This window comes from Triturus cristatus, chromosome 10, assembly GCF_964204655.1.
Source record: "Triturus cristatus chromosome 10, aTriCri1.1, whole genome shotgun sequence".
NCBI classification, from domain to species: domain Eukaryota; kingdom Metazoa; phylum Chordata; class Amphibia; order Caudata; family Salamandridae; genus Triturus; species Triturus cristatus.
This window is the reverse complement of record NC_140593.1, coordinates 405,726,755-405,749,886: the sequence shown is the minus strand read 5'-3', so window position 1 is coordinate 405,749,886 and position 23,132 is coordinate 405,726,755. Positions and strand designations below refer to the sequence as shown.

At 44.4% G+C, this 23,132-nt stretch overlaps 1 protein-coding gene across 5 annotated transcripts in view; it reads left to right on the top strand.

Moving 5' to 3' along the window:
• ARHGAP21 (Rho GTPase activating protein 21) overlaps positions 1-23,132 on the top strand; it is a 442,217-nt gene that overhangs the window by 407,153 nt on the left and 11,932 nt on the right. For all 5 annotated transcript variants that reach the window (XM_085631689.1, XM_085631687.1, XM_085631691.1 and 2 more), the window contains 6 exons: positions 10,083-10,156; positions 10,459-10,548; positions 15,564-15,689; positions 15,862-15,903; positions 17,382-17,487; positions 19,167-19,198. In XM_085631689.1, the coding sequence (XP_085487815.1) occupies positions 10,083-10,156; positions 10,459-10,548; positions 15,564-15,689; positions 15,862-15,903; positions 17,382-17,487; positions 19,167-19,198 (470 nt within the window). The remainder of the gene's footprint in view (positions 1-10,082; positions 10,157-10,458; positions 10,549-15,563; positions 15,690-15,861; positions 15,904-17,381; positions 17,488-19,166; positions 19,199-23,132) is intronic.

Sequence of the window (23,132 nt, the reverse complement as noted above, 5' to 3'; positions counted from 1 at the left end):
CAACAGGGTCGTACTACGTACCAACCCCAAATTCATGCCCAAGGTGATATCGCAGTTCCACATGAATCAAACTATTGAACTGCCTGTTTTCTTTCCAAACCCACAAACTGTCGCAGAAAGGGCACTCCATACACTAGATGTGAAAAGGGCCCTCATGTATTATATCGACAGGACCAAACCCTTTAGGAAAACAAATCAATTTTTCGTTGCCTTTGCCCCACACCACAAAGGTAACGCTATCTCCAAAGCAGGTATAGCCAGATGGATCGTTAAATGTATTCAAATTTGCTATCAAAAGGCTAAACGCACTTTAACGATCCCCCCACGAGCCCACTCAACACGTAAGTTAGGGGCCTCCATGGCTTTCCTAGGAAACATTCCTTTGCATGACATATGTAGAGCAGCCACCTGGTCCACTAGACATACATTTACCAAACACTATTGTGTAGATGTGCAATCAAAACAGCAGGCAGCTGTAGGACAGGCTGTTCTCAAAACTCTTTTTCAGACCGCTGCAGCTGGCACTGGTAGCCGCCGCTAATAAGAGGGCACTGCTGTATATTCTATGCACAGATATGAATTCAGCAGCCCACATGCCTCGAACTGAATATGCTACTTACCAGTATGCATCTGTTCTTGGCATGTAGGGCTGCTGACATTCATATCGCCCTCCCTCCTCCCCGGCGCCTGTAGCAGCTGCAGCTCTCAGAATTACTGTAAGCATGGTCATCACTTTCTGTATCTACTCCATCACTGCCACAATGGCGAAAAACAATCTGAGGATGGAGAGGATGCCCATGCGCACTGTAGTCCAGGGGAGGAGTCACCTATCCAAGGATACTTCGAAGACTCTTCCAGGACAACAACGTGCAAACATCCGGACCCAACACTAGGCGGCGATCTATGCACAGATATGAATGTCAGCAGCCCTACATGCCAAGAACAGATGCATACTGGTAAGTAGCATATTCAATACCCAGAATAACCTCCTCTTTGTGGATTGGAAACATTGGGCCTCCCCAGTCTCCTCTTCTAACTGTGGCAGCTCTAATGAGTCTAGGTCATTTTTAATTCTCTCTTGCTCTGCAGGTGTGTGCCGGGCATACACCTGTTCAAGATGATCAGCTAGATCAGCCACAACCGCAGCCTGCGAGAGAACCATGTCACCGTTCCTGTCCTTAAGCTGCATTATAGGGGTAGTGTCAAACTCTAGCTTGATCAATCAGGCTAACAGGGCTCCCGTCTTGTCCCCCCTCCTTGTGTAGTCTTTGTCGGCTCTTGGAACTCACGTATTTTTCTAGTCTATGTAAATCTGTTAATAGACTTTCACATGCTACCCTCCATTCCTCCATTTTGTGTGGGGCTCCTGGGAGGTCCCTTTCCAGGTTTCCTAGTTTCTCCTCCCCTTTAGCTATCTCTTTCAAATTGTTGACGGACCCCATATGTAGTTTTTATACCTTCCCCCCTGAATGCTACTTTCATGGCCTCCCATTCAAGCGCTCGTTTTGAAGCGGACCCACAATTGTCTTTAAAGTATCGTTCTAAGGTTGTCAGTAGTATAGCCGCAAATGGGGGGTTGGATAGGGCTTCAGCTCTAAGCCTCCACAGGGGAATAGCAGGGTGGGTCCCTTCCTGCTCAGGCTTAACAGTAGTGGCCAATGATCGGATAAATACCTGGGTAAATAAGTTACTCCCCTTACAGCAGGTCCTAATTCTGCCGATAGGAACCAATAGTCTAGCTGACTAAATGTACCAGAGGCCGTAGAGTAGCAGGAGAACTGACGCACCGCCTGATGTCTCTGGCGCCACACATCCACCAATTGCATACCTTCTATAATGTCCCGAAGGGTCTCTGTCATCCAGGGTTTAGTGTGAGACTGCGGGGGTTCCCGGACCATATCACCATCCAGGACACAATTAACAGCCCCTGCCATTAATACTGATGCTTCCATATAAGGGGCAGCTTTCTGCATTATATTAGAAAAAACGAGGGACAATCATCATTGGGGGCGTATACATTAATAATACAAATCTCCTTGCAATCCAATCTACCGTGCAGAATGACATACCTCCCCTACGGATCTACTACATGGTGCTAGTACTGAAACGGAGCCCCGAGGGCCCCTTAGATTAGGAACCGCCCCCCCCCTAGCAAATCCAGAGTACGATGTGGCATACAGCTGCCCTCTCCAGCGCTTTTCCAGGCTGGGTCGAGTCCTCTAGGCCTCCGTAGATGATAAAAGATACCCAATGACTTACCCATTGCTACCATTCTTTGCACCATCTGAGGAGGGGTGCAATTTGATTTGGAGAGGTATTTATTCCTTCACCATCACCACTGGAAGCAGATCCCCACCGATGCATAGGTTTGGAAGATCTGTATTTTATAGCTTCCCTCATGGCTTCCATCCATATAAGAGTCTGCAATACAAGAACCTCTGCAGTAGGTCAAGAACCTCATTCATTTTTTAACTATATAGCCACTCATGGCGTTAGGAATGCGGGTAGGTTACTACTCTTACTTTTTTCTTCTCTTTTTATTTTGAAAAGGCAGAAAACTGCTAGTTCTTGGAACTTTGTAGCCTAAATCAGTACCTCATTCCTGCTGAAGTTAAAGATGCTGACTCTTGACTTTGATAAACTGACAGTGGTTCACAATGATGGATTGTTGTATTTATTGCGCATGTAGGGCTCAATATAGTTTCCTAGTTATTTGTTTAGGTTTCTGGCCCTGGTGACAGCTTTCTGCAGATGGATAAGGTCTCTGCTGTATTTAACTAGTTGACTAACTTATCAGCGAATCTGCAGAGAAATGGCCAGTCTTTGGCCCTCATGATGCTCTACGATTTTGGGTTCTTTGAAAAATATCTAAAATCACCCTCAAAATGGGTTCAATGCATTTGGGGCACAATGGGTTCACAAATGCCTTTATGTCCCAGGTTAAGGTCTTGCCCACCGGGTGGACTTTAGGCCACTTCCTGGAAGAAAATGCTGTATCAGCCAGGTAGTTCCAGTAGCTTTCAGGACTCCAGTCATCTGTCAGTGGGATTGTTCCTGATGCCACGCTCCACATGCGCTCCCTGCAGCTGTGCCAGTGGAAGAAGAGGTACTTATAGCTGGAAACAATATGATACAAAAACCATCTCAAACTATCTCAGGTTTTCAAGTCACTGATACCCCGTTTTCGAAGACAAGATCTGAACACCTCTCAATAGTTAGCTAGTAGTGTGCAGAGGCTTAGAACTTCACAGTCCTCTTATGAAGCATTCTCTTGTTCCAATCATTCTTTTTTATATGCTTCTTGGCGTTGATGGAGAATACCATTGCCATGCTGATGCACTCTGTTGCTACAAATATGTCTCTTTTACAGGGAATTTTAGAATGGTCTTATCAGTCAGACTTTCCACAGCCACAAAGGTAATTGAAACAGTCTACTAATTGCTCATTTTGTTTTAATGCTTGATTAGCAGTGGAGGAAACTGATGCACTACTTGCACTTGCAGCCATTAAGTTCACTAACTCTGCATTGGAGGCGTCCTCTTACCAATTAGTTTCTGGCCCTCTTTCCTCCAACAATACTATCCATAATTCTGTAGTAGGGACTCTCTGTGTATAGTCATAATCTAGTGAATAGTCCCGCCCATGTGCGCGGACCCCGGAGCAATAAACATAATCTCTTAAGTTGTCAAGCCGTGCAGACCTGCATCTACACTTAAGAGAGGATTCAAAGACAGATAATGCAGCCTATATCCACAGGCTACACTGTCCAGTACTTCAACTAGAAAATCCAACATCCACAAACCGCACTGCCTGCCCAGCTTTTTCCACAGAGAAAAACCTGCCACTACCAGCAAAAGCCTCTGGAATGATAGAGAGGGAGGAATGGACAGACAAGCCCCATAGGCTGCCATTATGTGGCTCAGAACAGGATACTGTGCCTTTAAGAAAACTTTCCAGAACTTTTCCAGTATCCCAGAATGCACAGCAGGTCCCTTTTACTTTCAGTTCTTTTTTCCGGCTCCTGCTAGCAGGACCCTGGAGCATTGAGCTCTCGCTTTTCAAGGGTTTATTTGGATTTGTTCACTTTTCAAGTGCTTATTAAGTACCTTGTGGCCTTCCTTCTTGTGTGTGCTCTGTGTTGTCAACATGCCTGGCTTGTTTGACAAGTGCCCAGAGTGCGAGAGAAAGAAGGCCAAGTCGGACCCACACAGGGTGTGCATAGTCTGCCTTTTCCAGTCCCATGTTCCAGAAGGGACCCTGAGAGAAAGGATGAAGATCAGGCTCCAAGGCCTGGAGGACAGAAGGCTGAGGGCACAAGGTGGGTCAGGACGGGCTGATTCTGCCCATGCTGAGGCCTCTGGGGGGCTCCCCAGGGGCAGGAAGCCCAGCAAACGTCCCCATTCTCCGTCGATTGCGTCGACTACGGCATCGAGGGGGATGGCTGCAGTCTGTTCACCGTCTCCCCAGGGCTCTGGGGAGAAACGGCATCGACGCTCGACGTCGAGGGAGCTGAGCAGTCTGCCATCGACGACGACATCATCTTCGTCGACACAGTCGACTTCTCCGTCGAGTCATCGGCGTCGAGAACAGTCCCGGCGTAGGCGCTCGCCGTCGAGGCGAGGTCGCCGTTCGCCGTCGGCAAAGAGGAGAAGGTCACCGTCGAGGGGATCCCCGATGTCGAGGACCGGTCACAGGCGTTCACCGTCGAGGAGGCGTTCGCCGTCGAGGAGGCGTTCGCCGTCGAGGAGGTGTTCATCGACACTGAGGCAGCGCAGGAGGTGTCCTGACGCCGGGAGTCCCTCGGGGTCACAAAGTAAGAGAACGGAGTCACCGGGCTCCGGACGGAGAGGAAGATCACGGAGCCGTGGACGGTCGTCATCGACATCTGGGTGACGCCGCAGGAGGCGCAGAGCCAGATCCCGCACCCAATCGTCTGCCAGGGACTACTCGCCGACGCTGTCGGACTCGCCAGGGACGGGAGTATCGCCTGTCGACGATATAGTCTCCTTCCAGGAGGTGCTACTGAGGGGTGCGGCCAAGCTAGGGATCACGGTGACTGTGCCAACATCTACGACGCCCGTGATCTTCGAGACGCTGCACAAGAAGCACCTGCCTCGCCCCCTGCTGCCACTAGTGCCGGGATTGGTGGAGCCCGCTACGGAGTTGTTCCTCACTCCGGCGGTGACAAAACCAGCCCCCTCAAGGCTCCTGAAGAAGTGTCGGGCGCCGGAATCGGACCCGACCTTTCTGAGGATGGACCCGAAATCGGACTCAGTCATTGTGACGGCGGCAAGGAAGCAGCATGCTACCACTCCTTCCTCGACAGTGCCGCCTGATAAGGATAGCCGTTGGTTAGACTCTGCGGGCAGAAAGGTCTGTGGGACGGCTTCTACCACCATGAAGGCGGCAAGTGCCGGGGCTCTGTTGGGGCGCTACGACCGTGCCCTATGGGAGTCTCTCCAGCAGTACGCGGAGCAGCTGCCTCGCGACAAGAAGGGGGACTTTCTAGAGACTTTGCGTGAGGGGATGCTGGTGTCAAATCAGATTATCAGCGCGGCGGCGGATGTGTCTCTGTTAGCGGCAAATGGATATTGTCATGGCATCAACCAACGGCGTCACGCTTGGCTTCGCCTTACCTCACTCAAACCGGAGGCACAACAAAGAGTGGCCAACCTGCCTTTCTCGGGGGAAACCCTGTTCGGCCAGCATGCGGACGACGAAATGGCCCGCATGAAGACGGAGGCAGAGACCCTGACGGCTGTCGGGTTAGAGAAGCCTGAGAAGAAAAAGCGCCCGTTCCAGAGACGGTTCAGGGCTGCAGGCAGAGGGCGTGGGCAGACCTCGGGACAGCAGCAACAACAACAGCAGCAGTTCCGGAAACCCTTCCAGAAGCGCCAGAAGGGTAGAGGAGGCCAGCAGTCCGCTACAGCGACCAAGGGCCCGGCTGGGTCTCGGCCCTGAGCGATTACTTCCCCTGCAACCGTTACCCACTCCAGTGGGGGGAAGCGTTCAATCTTTTCTGGCAGAGTGGAGAAAAATTACTCGGGACAAGTGGGTGATGAATATTGTTTGCAATGGATACAGTCTTCGGTTCATCAGCCCGCCTCCAGCGATTCCGCCGGTAAGCTCACAGTATCAACTGCGAGAGCTCCAGGCGGAGGCAGACATCCTGTTGAGGAAAAAGGTGGTGGAAGACGTACCTCTGTCTCAAAGGGGAAGAGGTCTGTACTCTCGTTTCTTCCTGGTTCGCAAGAAGGACAAGGACAAGAACGAGTTCAGGCCCATTCTGGATTTGCGGCAAGCAAACAAATGGATTCGCAGAGAGAAATTCCGCATGCTATTGTTGCATCAGATTTACCCTCAGCTGCAACGGGGAGACTGGCTCTGTGCCATAGACCTACAGGATGCGTACTTCCATATGCCCATTGCACAGAAGCACAGGAAGTTCCTGCGATTCCAAGTCGGCGCCAATCATTATCAATACACAGTACTGCCATTTGGGCTAAAGTCTGCTCCCAGGACCTTCTCGAAGTGCATGGCAGTGGTAGCTGCACACCTGCGGAGGAACAAGGTGTTTGTCTACCCGTACCTGGACGATTGGTTGATCAAGGCCTTCTCCTTCTCGGAAACACAAGCGCACTTCCAGAAGACGTGCGTTCTCTTGAACAAGCTAGAGTTGCACGTCAACATGTCCAAGTCTGTCCCGACTCCGGTCCAGTGCATACAGTACTTGTGGGCCTCCGTCAATACGCTGTCAGCAAGCGTGTCTCCTTCGGAGGAGAGACGGTTATCACTTCTTCGGAAGGCTCAGGCTCTTATGACCGCTCCATCGACGACAGTGAGGAAGGTGTCTTCGCTGCTGGGATCGATGGCCTCATGTATCTTCCTCACGCACGGCTGCACATGAGACCACTGCAGGAGTGCTTGGAGGATCAGTGGGATCAGAGGACAGGTTCTTGGGACGACAAGATACGGTTGTCTCTGTATGCTCTTCAGTCGCTGAAGTGGTGGTGTTCGGCGGAAAATCTCCTCAGGGGGGTTCCCTTCCACAAGGACATTCCCACGAGGAGTATCGTGACGGATGCGTCTGTCCAAGGCTGGGGAGCGCATTCCGGAGACTTGCAGATACAAGGAAAGTGGTCCCTGTTGGAGTCGACGTACCACATCAATTTCCTGGAACTCAGTCGTTTACTTGGCATTGAAGGCCTTCCATCCATCCTTCCAGACCAACTCGCTGCTTGTACAGACGGACAATACAACCACGATGTATTACCTCAACAAGCAGGGGGGGTCGAGATCACGCACTCTGTCGCAGGAGGCGCAGTCGATCTGGCACTGGCTTCTGGCCCGAGGACTGACGATTACGGCCACGCATCTGCCAGGTGTGCAGAATGTTCAGGCGGACGCACTGTGCAGACTGATTCAGGAAAACCACGAATGGGTCATAAACTACGAAGTACTAGGGGACGTCTTCGCAAGGTGGGGGACTCCAGACGTAGATCTGTTCGCCACCACCGAAAACAGCAAATGCCGAGACTTCGCATCCAGGTACTACCAGCGGGGGACGCTGGGGAATGCGCTATGGATCGACTGGTCGAACAGCTTTCTGTACGCTTTTCCACCCATTCCCCTGATTCCGGCGGTGCTCATCAAGCTGTCCCAGTCCGGGGCGCGGATGATCCTGATTGCCCCGGAATGGCCCAGACAGTGGTAGTTCACGGACCTGCTTCACCGGTCTCTCCTTCCTCACATACGGCTGCCGTGCAGGCCGGACCTTCTCACGAAGTTCGGGGGGCAGTTGGTGCACCCCAACCTCTCATCTTTGAGTTTGGCGGCATGGCTCCTGAGATAGTGCAATATGGCCATTTGAATCTACCAGCAGATTGTATGGATATACTGAAGGAGGCTAAGCGACCTTCCACTAGGACGTCCTATGCTTACAAGTGGAAGAGATTCTGCATCTGGTGCAAGTCCAAGCACTTTGACCCGATGACATGTAAGGAAGATGTCATCCTTCCGTACCTTTTGCATTTGGCGCAGTCTGGCCTTAATTTTCATTCCATTAAGGTTCATCTCCCTGCTTTGACTGCTTACAGGAAATGCCCTTCACAGACTTCCTTCTTTCAGATCCCTGTGATCAAGGATTTTTTGGAAGGCTTGAAGAAAGTGTTCCCTCCTGTCAGACTTCCCTCGCCTTCATGGGAATTGAATGTGGTGCTGTCCAGATTGATGAAGGAGCCTTTTGAACCTATTCACAAGGCTTCGTTGCAGCACCTGTCTTGGAAGGCGGCGTTCCTAGTGGCCATTACATCGGCCCGCAGGGTGAGTGAACTTCAGGCGTTGTGTTGCCAAGAACCTTATACGGTACTTCATGCTGCTAAGGTTGTTATGCGTACTCACCCTAAATTTCTTCCTAAGGTTATATCTGATTTTCAGGTCAACCAGACCATAACTTTACCTATGTTTTTTCAGAATCCCTCTTCTCCAGCGGAAAGGTCTCTACATTCCCTGGACGTTAGGAGGGTGTTGAAGTTTTATCTTGATAAGACCAAAGATGTTCGTAGGTCAGACCTATTGTTTATCAATTATGGATCAGTCAGGACCGGTCTTGCTACCTCCAAACAGTCCATCTCTCGGTGGATTGTGTCCTGTATACAATTGTGTTACCAAAAGGCTAATAAGACCTTAGGGGGTAAACCTAAGGCTCATTCCACCAGGGGCAAAGCTGCCACGACTGCTTTGCTGCGTAATGTTCCGATTGCAGAAATCTGCAAGGCGGCCACTTGGAGGTCGGTCCATACCTTTGCTGAGCATTACTGTCTGGACACGGATACCAGGGCAGATGCTCAGGTTGGGCAGGCTTCGCTGCGAAATTTGTTCGCACAGTAGTGGTATTATTTTGTAGTCTTCTCCACCGCCGTTTTGGTGTGGGGATGGGCTTGCCATTCTATTCACTAGATTATGACTATACACAGAGATCCCCTACTACAGAAGGAGTAGTTTCTTTTCTGTAACTCCAGTTCTGTAGTAGGGGTATCTCTGTTATAGTCATAAGCGCCCGCCCTCCTCCCCGGTGGAGAGATAAATGTTAATGTAAGGAATGCTACAGGTCTGGCGTGTTACGCCTTCAAAAAGAACTGAAAGTAAAAGGGACCTGCTGTGCATTCTGGGATACTGGAAAAGTTCTGGAAAGTTTTCTTAAAGGCACAGTATCCTGTTCTGAGCCACATAATGGCAGCCTATGGGGCTTGTCTGTCCATTCTTCCCTCTCTATCATTCCAGAGGCTTTTGCTGGTAGAGGCAGGTTTTTCTCTGTGGAAAAAGCTGGGCAGGCAGTGCTGTTTGTGGATGTTGGTGGAATTTTCTAGTTGAAGTACTGGACAGTGTAGCCTGTGGATATAGGCTGCATTATCTGTCTTTGAATCCTCTTAAGTGTAGATGCAGGTCTGCATGGCTTGACAATTTAAGAGATTATTTTTATTGCTCCGGGGTTCGCGCACATGGGCGGGACTATTCACTAGATTATGACTATAACAGAGATACCCCTACTACAGAACTGGAGTTACAGAAAAGAAACTACTCCTTATTTCCCAGCATAGAGAGTGGCCTTCTTGAAGTAATTGTTTAATTAAAAAAAATAAAAAAAAACAGCCTGACCCTACATCATTCACAGCAGCCGGAGGCCTACTTCTGGACTCTTAGTTGCAAGAAAAGTAGTATTAGGCAGGTGCGGGAACATCATAACAAATGTAACCCCTTCAACTGGTGTCAGCCTGTTTTCAACCCTGTCTCTAGTTTGCGACAGCTCGATTGGATGTATTGGATAATCTGGCAGCTGATGAGGTGCAGTTAGCTTTGCAAGTTTACCTGGATCTGCCTTTAATAGGATTGACTACCCAAATCTGGCACACTGGGTCGACTAAATACCCATACCAAAGAGCAGCGCCCTATCCTTACTCACCGACTGACGTTTTTCTTCCCAAGTCTACAAGCAAAGCTTTGTTTTTGTTAAATTTCATAGAATGTTGTTTGCCCCTATTGCTTATATTGGATTATTAACTATTTTTTTTGTTGCCAAAAAGATAAATATGCAGACTTCATCGAAGCCAACCGAACAGAGGACCCAGTTGAAAGACTCAAAGCACTAAAAAGATTGGTAAGTGTTCTTTTCTATCCCATCAGTGCGCTTCTTTATAATATTTGGGTTAGAAATGTTTCATCATGGTAGCTGTGAAGGCTTTTTAATACATCTGTACAATATATTTACTAGCCATGTTTATTTTGTACTGATGCAAAATACATAAAAAAGGGAATTTATCATTTACTTTTTCAAAAGTTGTATGCTTCGGGAAGAATATTAGTTGCTCTTTAGAATTCAAAACATTTGACATTTTGGGGATGTCATGGAACCCTTTTTATTCTGTCTTTAGAAAAACCTTTTGTTTGTTTTTGTTTCAGATCTACGAGTTACCAGAGCATCATTATGAAACACTAAAGTTTCTTTCTACACATCTAAAGACGGTGGCAGACAATTCTGAGAAAAACAAAGTAGGCAGCTGTGTTTCAAATTAACGTTTTATTACCTTTTCACACATCCATCATGTCTGGGTGCTTTTATTGCACATAATGTAGTTGTATACAAACCCATACTTCACAGGGGCCACATGAAATCTGCAAAATATTTCAAACGTCCCTGATAGATGTGTTCACAGTTCCAAACCACTCTGCACTACTTTACCATTGTCCTTAGTTTAATCAACATTCTGTTCATTACAGGTAAGGTAACCTGAATATTCTCATTGCAATGGGTACTCATTGTCAATGGCATCTTGCAGAGAACCATAACTGTAATGTGGTTCAACATGCATATGTTTTAAAACAAAACAAAAGGTTTTTTTTTTCCTTCTAAAATTCAATAGTAGTGATTACATCATTATTTTTCTTTAAAACCTCTCAGCCTTCAGTCCCTTGTTTTATATCACATCAGAACTACTAAATGTGGCAAGGTTATCTGTTATACTTCTCCTCTCCCACCTCTCTATGTATGTATATGTCACTGGTAGGAATGAAATAATGTAAAAGTAATCCACACTAGCTAGCTTCTGTTGTGGCCTGCAAGATATTAATGATTAGTTGCATACATGAGAAGGAGAGTACCTCACGTGTTAAGACTGACATGCACATGTAAGCAAATAGCCATTGTACATAAATAGACACTTGTAAAATTTGAGGAAAATATGTTTTTTCATGTGATTGAATATATTGCCATTTGGTATCAAAATCATTAAGATAGGCACCATTTGCCCAAGTCTGATGCTGTTCAAAATGTTTTATTGGAGATGTCGTCTTTCCGTTTTTATTATAAACATTTTTTAACACAGTGCTCTGTAATTGCTGCAGAGTTTCATGTTGGGGCTTTACTAATCTCCTATATAAATACGTTTTAGCGTTTGGTTATTGGCTGTTAAGTCTTATTTAGTATAGCACTCTAATCCATACGTGGACTTTTTTAATTTAAAATTTCTCCTAATTCTAATTCCCTTTAGCCCCCTGAGAATGCCGCTATGAGAATGTACATCCATAACTTGCCTGAATAAGGCAGGGGATTCATTTATGGAATTTCTAAATTGAGCAATTACTAAACGGCTGTCCTGGCACCAGCAAAAAATTATCAAATAGTTGCACAACCTACTGCGAGAATAGCCAATTTCTAAGGTGTTTTCTAAAAGCTGTCAACTTAGTCTGGTAATGAAAAGGAAGAGTGTTGCACTTTGTGGCCAACTAAAATGCAAAGGAGCTGCCTCGTTGGTGTGGATATTTTTTTTTATCTCAGAAACTTTGAGGAAATGAGCAGAGGATTATTGTAAATATCTCAAGGGGGAGTAGTGAGTGAACATTTCTTTGTTTGTTGCAGGTCCTGATTTGTGTAAAGCCTTAAAACAAATAAAAAAAGGCTTGTAATTAGAATATGTTTCACCAGAAGCCGTTTGAGCAAACTGAAAGGATTTGAGATATGGAAGTGGCATGGGAGATTGAGTAGCACGTAGAGTTACAGACTTGAGTGCCTTGCCATGTATTCTGTCATTAAGTCATGCCGGAGGGGGGTGGGGGTTGAGGGTGGTGGGTGGGGGGAGGGATGTAGCGTTGGGTAGCTGTTTTTACGTTAGCTTAGTTGTTCCAATTGCACGGCGGAATCTTCTGAGTGGAGACTCTGCGACCTACGGGTATACGAGCTACCTACGTATGGGCACTGGATGGTGGACTTCCAAGGGGTACCCCACAAGGTCTGCTGGGGAGGCACTGAATTGTTCGTCTATTGTGGAGTCATAATGAGGATGTTGGTGCAAAGGGAATTGTATATTGGTATGTTCCGGGCAAGTGTTGGGTGTTGATTGCACTGTATTTGAGTGATTTTCATGCAAATAAACATATCTTCAAAAAAAAAATGGGAGATTGAGTAGCAAACAAGCAGTCCAGTTCTGCACCATCGGAAGCCAATTAAATTGATAGGCGGTAGACGAAGATGTAAAGCATTGGTGTAGTTCAACTGGGAACATGCCAGGGCTTCAAGGGGAAATGGGCCAGAGTAGGGAGAAAAAGCAACATTTTTGTCAGGATCTTCAGTTGACGAAAGCAAGATATTGTCACTTTATTAATTTTTGGAGTGAGCGATAGGGTATCGTCTATGGTAACACTTAGATTTGTGACAGTTTGAGCTACAGAAGATTCCTTAGACGACTTTAAAACTGAACTCACTGCTGCTAAGGTGGTACTGGACAATGCGACTAAATCCATCATCTCCACAGGAGTGTTGAACTGTAATTGCTTTTTTCCCGGGTGTGGCTAATGCGTAGCTTTTAATAACTACTAGACTTAACATGAGTGATTCACCAGCTGTTTGCTTCCAGCCTCTGTTTGCATATTTAAAGCACTCTAAGATCAAGCAAGTATGCCACAACATGCTAATCTGTTAGTTCTGCTTTTGAAGAAATCAAAGATGTCTCATGCGATGGTGTGTGAAACTAATTTGTACAATTTGATTGCTTCTGTGGCTCTTAAAACGGAACAGAACCAAAAACATTCAGCTCCTGAACAGAAAACATTAAGCTTTGAAGCTGTAAATGGTTCTGTACTATAGACTTTGTTTCCTCCCTACAAAATTATTACATTATTACGCAGGGTCTCAAAGACCTATGTTTTCGTCTGTACAGGTCAGACCTCCTTTAGTCTGAACTGGTATTGCCTAAATAATGTGAAGACCAAGACTTCTACTAAAAGGCTTAGAACACTCTTCACCAGTATTGTGTATTTCACTCTGCTACAAGTTTATATGGATTTCTAGCACCACTTCTGAATTCCTGGCATCATTATAACGATTCACTCACTCCAAGGGAGTCATGGTGGAAAGTCAGACTCCTTTCCTTTACTTGCTTTTCCTGGCTTTCCAGTAATGTGTACATTTGCATGTGTTCCTCAGGATGGGGAATGCATTACCTTGCCTTTGGAGCATGGTACAGCAGGCAACTGTTAAATTATATTTCTTCACCTCAGATCTCCCTCATATTTTACCTGTCGATTATTTGCATAATATTTTACTTCAACATATAGTTTATTTTGTTTCTGTCGAAAGGTGTAAAAAGGCTGTTCCACTAAATGTTATCTATTTGCCTTCCTACTCATACTATACTGTGGTATCTGAGTAGGATGGTGGGAGAGGGCAGATTTGTAGGTCAATGTGGTGTGGGTTTTGACTCCTCTTCATTTCTAAGTGGTCTATTTTCATATCTGACTAGGCAACATAAACTTTAAGATTCTTCTGTTTTATCACCCTACAACCAATTCAAAGTCTTGCCCAGGATTTTTCAATGGCCACTGCAGGCATCCATCAAGTGTCTGGCACACCTTCCTGCCAAACTATTCAAAAAGGATATTGGCGTCTTTCTTTATAGCAGAAAATTATCCCATCGTCTTACTTCTGAAAGTGCTACATGTTTACTTAATGTTTAATGTTATATTTTTACTTGAGCAAATTGATTAATTAAAAGAGGAAGTAATCATTCAGTCTGTTTGCATATATATAAATCAATAACATTTATTTCAGAAGTGGCATACACAAGAAATAAAACCTCAATACTCACATTCATAATCCTATTCTCCTGCCCCTTCCACCAGTGTACATGAGGCCTCAAGCCATAGATCAGAGGTATGCACACATACTTTACGTCCAGTTCTATAGAGGCTGTATCACAAACCTTGGAATCTACGTTCTGTCAGAGCCAATCTTGGTTTCTGGATTGCACAGAAGTTTCCCCCAAATTAGGGCCCTCCAAGGGAAGGTCATCTACTCTGCAGGGAGTTATCGATTTCTTCCCCAACACATGTAGTTCAGGCATTAGCAAGAGGAATATAGTCCCTCGTGTGATGTTGTCTGCTGCAGTGATCACTACGGGTGTGCAGGCTACAGCAAGCCTCTAGATCCCTGTCAGTCCTTCATGGAACACACTTTGTCCGCACAACAGCAGTTCCTGAACAGAAATGATCTATCTTTGAAACTGTAAATTGTCCTGCTCCATACACGTTGTTTCCTCTGTGCAAAATTATCACGTTACTACACTCGGTTTCATCGACCTCTTTTTTCCCCCCATTCAGTTCAGACCTCCTTTGGTCTTGAACTGGTATTCGCTAAATCTTCTTGAAGGGCTTGATAAGTATCTACTCTATCCTTGACTTAGGAGGTTGAACCCTTATCTCCCTTGGTGTCAATTCCTCTGAAATGGCAGCTGCATATAAAATATTAGTTTCTTCTCTGCGGTAGTCTTAAGCACAAGTCTAGTAAGGAGAAGATAACATGCAGCGTACAAGCTTAGCCCTTGCAGTCCAATATTTGCCTAATGATTACTGCAATGCCCTTTAGGAAAGGATCACAAACATGAAAATGGAGGTAATTCCTTGAGTAGTTTGTACCATCGCCACTAGAGCCTACAAAAGACAAATTTTACACACAGTGAAGTTAAAGCCATTCCACCATTTGTACATTAACGTCATTTGCGACATATATATTAACATCTTGATTCTGTAAGAGTTTTGAACCAGATTATTTCAAGAGTTTAAATCCAGTCCTCTTTTAGTTTGAATAGGAATATTTAATATCTTTCTATTCTCTGTCAGAAAGTAATATCCTCAACATGTTCTTAATTAGGAAGGTCTAAAAGTGTCAAACTTACTTTTAAGGCTACATTTTCATATGATCCTGTGTATTTTTTCATGTCTATCATCTTTCCATCCTTCCCTCTCTGTGAGGTTTTCGCCTCTTTCTCCTGCCAGGTAGTCTATGGTGGTAATCTGAAGGTCTACAAACAATCAATCCTGGTCTACAATGGCAGTATTAACTCAGTGGTGCCAACATGATTTCTAGTTATCTAGATGTCTGTCTTAAAAGCATTACAACATCTAACAAACAATATTTTTAAGGTTGCCTTTAAGTGAAGAAAAATGGAAGAACAATTGTATTAACTTAGCACGAAGATTTATTAGTTTGAAAATGTAATTTATTTTTGTTATAGATGGAACCAAGGAACCTGGCAATAGTATTTGGTCCAACGCTTGTGAGAACATCAGAAGATAACATGACACACATGGTCACTCATATGCCTGATCAATATAAAATCGTAGAAACACTAATACAGCACGTAAGTCAAGGATGTAACTACTTTACTGATTCCAAAAACATGTATTATTTGACATAACATTGTACAGATACGAATAGATACAAGTGTCTTGAATGGGATTGTTCTCTATTGTTCTTGCATTGTATTTACATTTATTTGCTACAGAAGTTAATGGTGTTTATTTTCTTCTTAGTATGACTGGTTTTTCTCAGAAGAAGGGCCGGAAGAACCAATTGTAAGTATTGTTTCCATTTCTCCATGGAATGAAAGCACTCTTGTATTCTAATTTGAAATTAGTTACTTGATCAATAAAGCAAAAACATTTCTAGATTGCTTTGTAAATTTTTTCCTGGTTCATTTTCTTAACTGCGGAGGTTTGTACCCTCTGTAGTTGATTATTAATGAAGGTTGTGTTGATGGTGTTGCTTAGACGTTTTTGAAAAAACTTTAAGAATTACAGGCAAGCTATAATTGAAAAGCTTGCAGTGTAATCTGCAGAACGGGGCATGGTAGGAGGAAGGGGCTTCAGGGACTATAGCATAGGGAGATTCCTTTTCTGCCTTGTTGCAAAATTAATCTGTGGTGTCGAAGGGAATTCAAGACTGCCAAGATTATTTTGGAGTGTTGAGAAATTACTTTCATTAGTTCTGTCATTCGAAGAGCCTTGCCTTTGCATTAATAAGTGTCTCCTGTTTCTTGCCTGGAAACTGATCACTAACCCTCAGGCAAATGTGTGAAACCCTTGAGGCTCTACGGGTTTCTCAATAATAGAAGTGAAATGGTCCCTGATCTCCTTGGGGGATTTTGTGGTGGGCAGAGGAAAGAGAATGTAATGTGAACATAGTATGTATGTGTTCGTTTGTGTATGTGCTTCCAAGACATTCTTGTGTACTACTCCCCTCATTTCGAAAGTCACCCAGGGAGACGGTTAGGAAACTCTTAGCTCTTCCTAAATTATTCTTGTTTTGGGGAGGCCTCTATTGACTGTCATCAGACTGAGATTAGCGTGCATGTGCAAGCTATATTCCTCGTGTTGGATCAGGAGATTCAATTGTGATGTACATGTTATCAATGACATCACAGGGTGGTGTTAATGTCTCCAACCATTTTGATTAACTCCCCCTTTAGTTAACTATGTTGCTGGTGAAGATCAAAGACACACCCTTTGAAGGATTTGAAAGTTGCACCAATCACCTGGTGCTTATAAAGTTCTGCCAGTAGCAGAGATGGTACCTTTGGACTGGTCAGTTCCATGCCAACATCTCCAATAAGGGGGTTTAAATGCATCATTTGGCCCAAATACAAATTAATGGAGATGGTGAATTAGGAGATGAGGTTGAGACATGTTTCTGCCTGCCATAAAATTAAACTATTACTTTAAACTTGTCTGGAACATACAGTGTAGCAAGATGATCTGCTCTACATTTAAATGTTGAATCACATGTCATAAATAACCAAACTCCTTTCTAGAAGTAGTGATGAAATTTAGTTTGTATTAACCAACTGATTAAACACATTTTGCTTTATACATTTCCTAGAGTTTTCGGGGAGAGGATTGCTAGGTCGGGGGCTGAAGAGGATCATGTAACTGAGTTATCATTCCTTCCAATCCCTGATTTGCAATTTTTCTGGTGACTATAGTTTTGTGATGTTTTGCAATGTATAGTGCTTTGATTGGGTAAATATGATGAGATCTTTGTTTATTAACTGTAGACCACTGTACAGGAGGAAAGCACTTTAGAATCACAGCCAGTGCCAAACATAGATCATTTACTCACCAACATTGGAAGAACTGGAGTATCCCCTGGAGACGTATCAGGTAATTCTTACCTGGACAGTTAATCAGATGGCTAGATTAACATGTTCAGTATACACAGTCTTTGAACTACAATCTCTTTCCTTCATACCAATCTCTTGCTTATAAAAATGTTTTTTCATTCTTGAACGTGGAAAATTATTTGTCTGCTACTCTTGAAGGCTGTCACATGTTTAGTTAAGCCTTGCATCACTTGTGCAAAGCATGTTCTTTGCATCACAGTTTTTCTTTATTTTCAGATAATTAAACATAGAAATCACAAATGCTCTGTCGGCAAAACGTGCTGTGTACTGCATGCATATTAATTACAAAGCATTTTAAAAATTTGAATTTAAAATGCAAAATATTAGATTTGTGTGTTATGTTAAACACTTTTTTTAACAGGGTATCGGTTCCCCACTCAGTTTAAATAGTAGCATTGTGGGGTTTGGTGGCACTGTTTTTCATACCTACTGTTTCACTAACCCAGCATGATGTGCCCAAAACTGTTGCTCTTTTGTCTCTAGTTCTTGCTTTACTTGTAAAGTGTTTTCAGCACTCACTGAAACATGCTATGCTGATGTTGAAACAGGAGAAATGGGAGGAGTCTATCATACGGTGATGTCACTAATGGATTCTGTGATGTCGATGATGGACAGCTGGAACTGTAGGAAGAAAGAGGACTGTTGCCCTCATTGTAGCTGCCTTGTCTGCAGAAACCCCCGTTTTTTGTAAATGATCTGTCCTGTAAATTTTCTGTTACGAGTATTTTGAACAGATCAATGCTACTTTCTTAAAGTCTTTCTGCTGTTTCTTGTTATTTCTGAAGCAGACACCGAGGAGTAATAGCATGGTATGGTCTACCGGTTTTTCTAGTCATAAAGCATTAGCCATGTGTCAAAGTGGTGTGGCATGGGGCTCTGCTCTTCTGTTCGTGAACAATAAAACTAAAAATAGCCAAAAGCAAGCCAAATCACTATTTGATCATTACTTCGTAGCCCTTTGCAGTCCACTTTGTATATGTAAAACCTCAGTTTACCTGAAAATAAAGCCATAGTGTTCATTTTTCATTTCATAATATCCCTTACGTAGTTTGGAACACAGCTAGTTGTAATTGTAATACAGATTGCTAAACACATATAGTGTATACAATACGAATAATGGAGTTTAAACTCAAATACATTAAATGTTGAGATAGATGAAACTCGGAACAGCAGTTCAGATTTAGTTTTTTCTGAAGTAGTTGTTGCTTTGATTTTTGTAAATTTCTGCTTGGCTACAGTATGCTGCATACCCTAAACGGTGTGTTTGAAATCAGGTCAGCTATAGGGCAAGAACTGTACCTGAAAATGATTAAGATAGTGAAGTGCAACAGTGTAATAGCAGGTCTTGGGTCTGTTTTGTGTGAAATATTTAGCCCTAAAAAGTATTTTAAGTGTTTTTGTTTTTATTTACAAGAACAGGGCTCCTTTGCCATTTCTGTCATGCCATTGAGCTGGTTCTGCCTACAATTCACAGCATCCTTTCATGGCGGTGGCTTTCTGTGGTGCGGCTTTGTGAGCTCGGACTTTCCACTTTGTTTTTTCTTTTGCTTTCACCTTTTGGTCTGTGCTTGTATTTTCCATAAATGTAGCATTATGTGTAGTATTGCTTAATTTTTGTGTTATGAAATGGAGTTTTACTAAGTTTTGTGTTTTTTACAGACTCTGCTACTAGTGACTCGGCCAAATCTAAGGTAAATTTATTTAGAATATATACTGTCATTGAAAAATGGTTGCTCAAAACAATGTCAAACTTGCAGTTTGGTGTCAAAGATTTTCAGCTTTACGAAAGAGTTGAGAAAGTCGAGGATGTTAATAAGTTGTTTGGTATTCTTACATGTTTCAGAAGCTTCCCACTTTTTGCATCTGCTCAGTATTGTGCAAGGTCCCACAGCATCCATTCTTAATGAATCATGGAGTGTACTCTTTTATCCCCCTCGATCCCCTTTAAATCCACACACCTCTGGCTGCCAAACCTCCTTCCTTCCAATACATTTACAAATGAAGTTTACCTAGCCTATAGACTGCAAGGAAGGGTGTGCCCAGACTGCCTTGGTGGCTGTGGACCATTGGTATGTTTGGGGTTGTCTGTTGCTATGGTGGCTAGATGGAGCAAGGCACCGGATGGTAGAGGCCCAGGAAACCCACAACCAGGCTGTCTGAGGATGAGGGCTGGAACAGCAAGTACATATCATATCTGTCCCCTGCCAGTGCAAGGAGTTGCCCTGCCCTTCGCACTCCTTCAGGAGCCTACACTTGTAATCCAATTTTCATTCCTTTCTTAATACGTTTTTATAGAACACATTCTGCTGCAGCATCAGCTTCTTTGCCCTTTACAGAAATGTTATGTTTGCTTACCACAACTGTGCTCATTTTGATATACTCAAATCTATAAGAGACTGAGTCAACAAGCAGAATTTGCAGGTCTAGGTTTGCCACAGATAGCAGCAAGTGAAAGCTCAGCAGTCGGATCTATTTTACAATTCAGTGGAAATAATCCATTTGAGTTACCTTTAGTAGAAATGTTGTGGTTATTTTTGCTTTTCGTTCTGAGAAATAGTGACATAGGAATATTGTTTCACAACTCTGCATTTCTGATTGAAGTGGTAGTTCTTCAGAATTGCATTTGTAAATTGTTTCTGTGTTCGTATAAATGCATCTAACCATGACCTCTTGGCCACTCAAAAAGCCTGGCTTGCATTTCTTGAATCGACTTTGTTGCACCTTTTCACAAAGTGGCCTCGAAATGCAAAGTGATGGTTGGAATGCTTGAATTAATCTCAGCCACTGGTGATTGCTCTTTGCCCACCATGCCGCCTCGGCTTGGACCCAGCCACATGCAAATCAGCCTTGACCCCCCCGCTCCAGTGGGAATACTCTAGCCTGAACTGCCAGGCCAGGTCCTCCCTGAACTGGAACACAACCAGCCCAGAACTGGTTTTGCCCTTATGTGCTCATCAACCAGCTATAACTTGATTCCAATGGCACAGGTAGCATGGGACCCACCTGCTGCAAATCAACCTTGACCCTGCTCCAATGGGAACAGTCAAGCCCGAACTGCCTTTTCACAAAGAGGCATTTAACTGTTTATGCACTTCAGTAACAATATTTTTCTACTGAAGTGCAAAAGCAATAAAATTCGTATGGCACGTTAGAAAGGGACATACACTAGAAAGGTAAGCGTGTTTACAAAGGTGCTTTATCTTTTCCTTGAAAGGCCCGCTGAATTCCATAGCATTATTCCTGAAACACTCTAGTGCATGGTGGTTACAGCTCATGAGACAAGCTCAGGTTTCCACCAGGCTAAGGACTTTGAAGAAAGACCGTGTAGGAAGGAGCATATCCTTTAGGAGATCCCTATATGTTTAATTTTTTGTTTCTCACTAGTAGTAGTGGGATAGCTGCAGATGTGGAATTGCATTATATGTAGCAGATGATGTTCTGCTGGTCAAGGGTTCAATTCTTGGTAGTGGCTTGCTGAAGTGAGGCACATGAACATGAGTCTGCCACCTCGCGGAGGTGAAATTCCAAAGACTCACCTTGCCATCCATGTACAGCTTTCTGGAATTGTAATTCGGGTATAGGAACAAAATGTGTGTAAATACAGTGGATTTAAAAACATTTTTGTACCATTTGTTTCTGTAGATCACATGCTCTGCAATTTTTGAAAGTTGTTTTCGTTTCAAGATATCTTTGGTCTCAAGATACCTTGTGAGCCTTCCCTTAATCACAGTACACCAGGACAAAGACGCCACCTCAAATTGTGTGTTTCACCATCTGTTTGGACGTTCACCAGAAATAGTTTGATGCCAGACACATGATTTTTCAAAGAAGGGCATCGGAGCACTCTTCTTCAGTGTCTTCATGTCTACCTTGGCTGTGGAACAGACTAGCCCGCAGGTCTTGGTCAGGGAATTTGCTGTTAGACCAAGTCATATAAAAATTATTTGGAGAATGGTGGGGGTAACACCCCCTTCCAGTTCTGTACTAATTGTAATGCAAAATTCCTGTGGTTGGGCAAAAATGAGACTGAAATTTGTGTTTGCTGTGTTTCCACTGGGAAGCAACCTCCCTGCACAGCATTTATTAAGAGCATTCGTTAAAATAGAGCTCTGGAGAAACCTAGAGCAAAAGTCTCCAAGCCAAGACCCAAGAAAGCCATAAGCAAGCCCTGAAGCATTGACTTGACACCCTCCGTGCCAAAAGCAGCCTCAATGCTGGGATCAGTATCAAGTAAATCTCTTCCATCTCATGTGCTCCTTGGTGGGCAACAGAGGAAACTCTTTATACATATAACTTCTAAGAAGACCATAGCCAGGCCTCGTCCACCACAGGATCCTGTTACCTGGCCCCTTAAAAAGGGAATGATTGCCTTAGAAAAGGCAATTTCAAAGGATAGCATATTCCTATGGAGTGTAAGAGGCCACCCACTAGGCCTGCACCGGTGACACTAAAGTATTGGCGTTTGGGGTGAGACGCAAGAGGACAGTTTCTTTGATACTTGTACTAAGTCCAGAGCACCAGGTAGACCTATACCCCTGTTGGTCTGTGTGGTTTAGGGAGCCAGGGTATTTTCCGGATGGGTATCCCTGCTAGCACTTGATCTATGAAGTTCCGGTGCTTCTCAGACGTAGGCCTTGACCATTAAACCATGTACCTAAGTTGCGCTGCCTGGTAGTAGTTTGTCAAGTGGGGTTTTCCGATATCACCCTCCCTCTGTGGCCAGTAAGTGTGGTTTTTGGCCATCCGGGCCTTTTTGCTGTCCCAGATGTAATGTTCATATAACTACTGCATCTTCCCTAGGACATGCGGTGGGGGTTGGAACAGCAATGTCTGCATCACATTTAGTATTTTTGGCAGAAGAGTCATTTTTACCACTGCCAATCTTCCCATCCAGGTGAGGGAACCTCCCGTCCATGATTGAAAGTCCGCGCTAGCTGTGGGGAGGAGCAAAACATAGTTATGCTCTGCTGTTTTCTCCAAGGTGGAGTGGATTTGCAGGCCCAGGTTGTGGACCCCCTGTGTAGCCCAGAGGAAGGCGAAGAGGCAGCTAAGTTGTACACTGTCCGGAAGTGTTAACTTCAAAGCCTGAGACCCTACCAAATGCCTCTAGTTCTGAGACCAAGTGACGTAAGAGGGTGCATAAGTGATATCATGACGTCATCTGCGTATATGGCTAGTTTGTGTTCTCTACCTCCCTTAGGGATGCCCGCTATTTGTAGATTGACCCGTATTCTCTCCGCCAAGAGTGCCTTGTGTGATATCAAAAGGGCGCAACAACACTCTATTTACCCTGACTTGCGCTGTGGAGCGGCATAACTACACCACACTAATTTCTGAAAGCATGGTCCAAGGCCAAACTTGGCCAGCACCTCCCTCAAGTGTGGCCAATGTACGCGGTCAAACGCTTTTTCAGCGTCAACCAATAGCAGTATTGCTGGTATGCAAGATCGATGGGATTTGTCCATGAGGTGGCAGAGGCATTTGGTATTATTGCTGCAGCCCTTTCAGGGATAAACCCTGCCTGGTCGGGGTCGACCAAGCCCAGCATGTATGGGGCCAGGTAGGCTGCTAATGTGCTGGTAAATATTTTGGCATCCACGCTCAGCAAAGATATGGAGCAGTAAG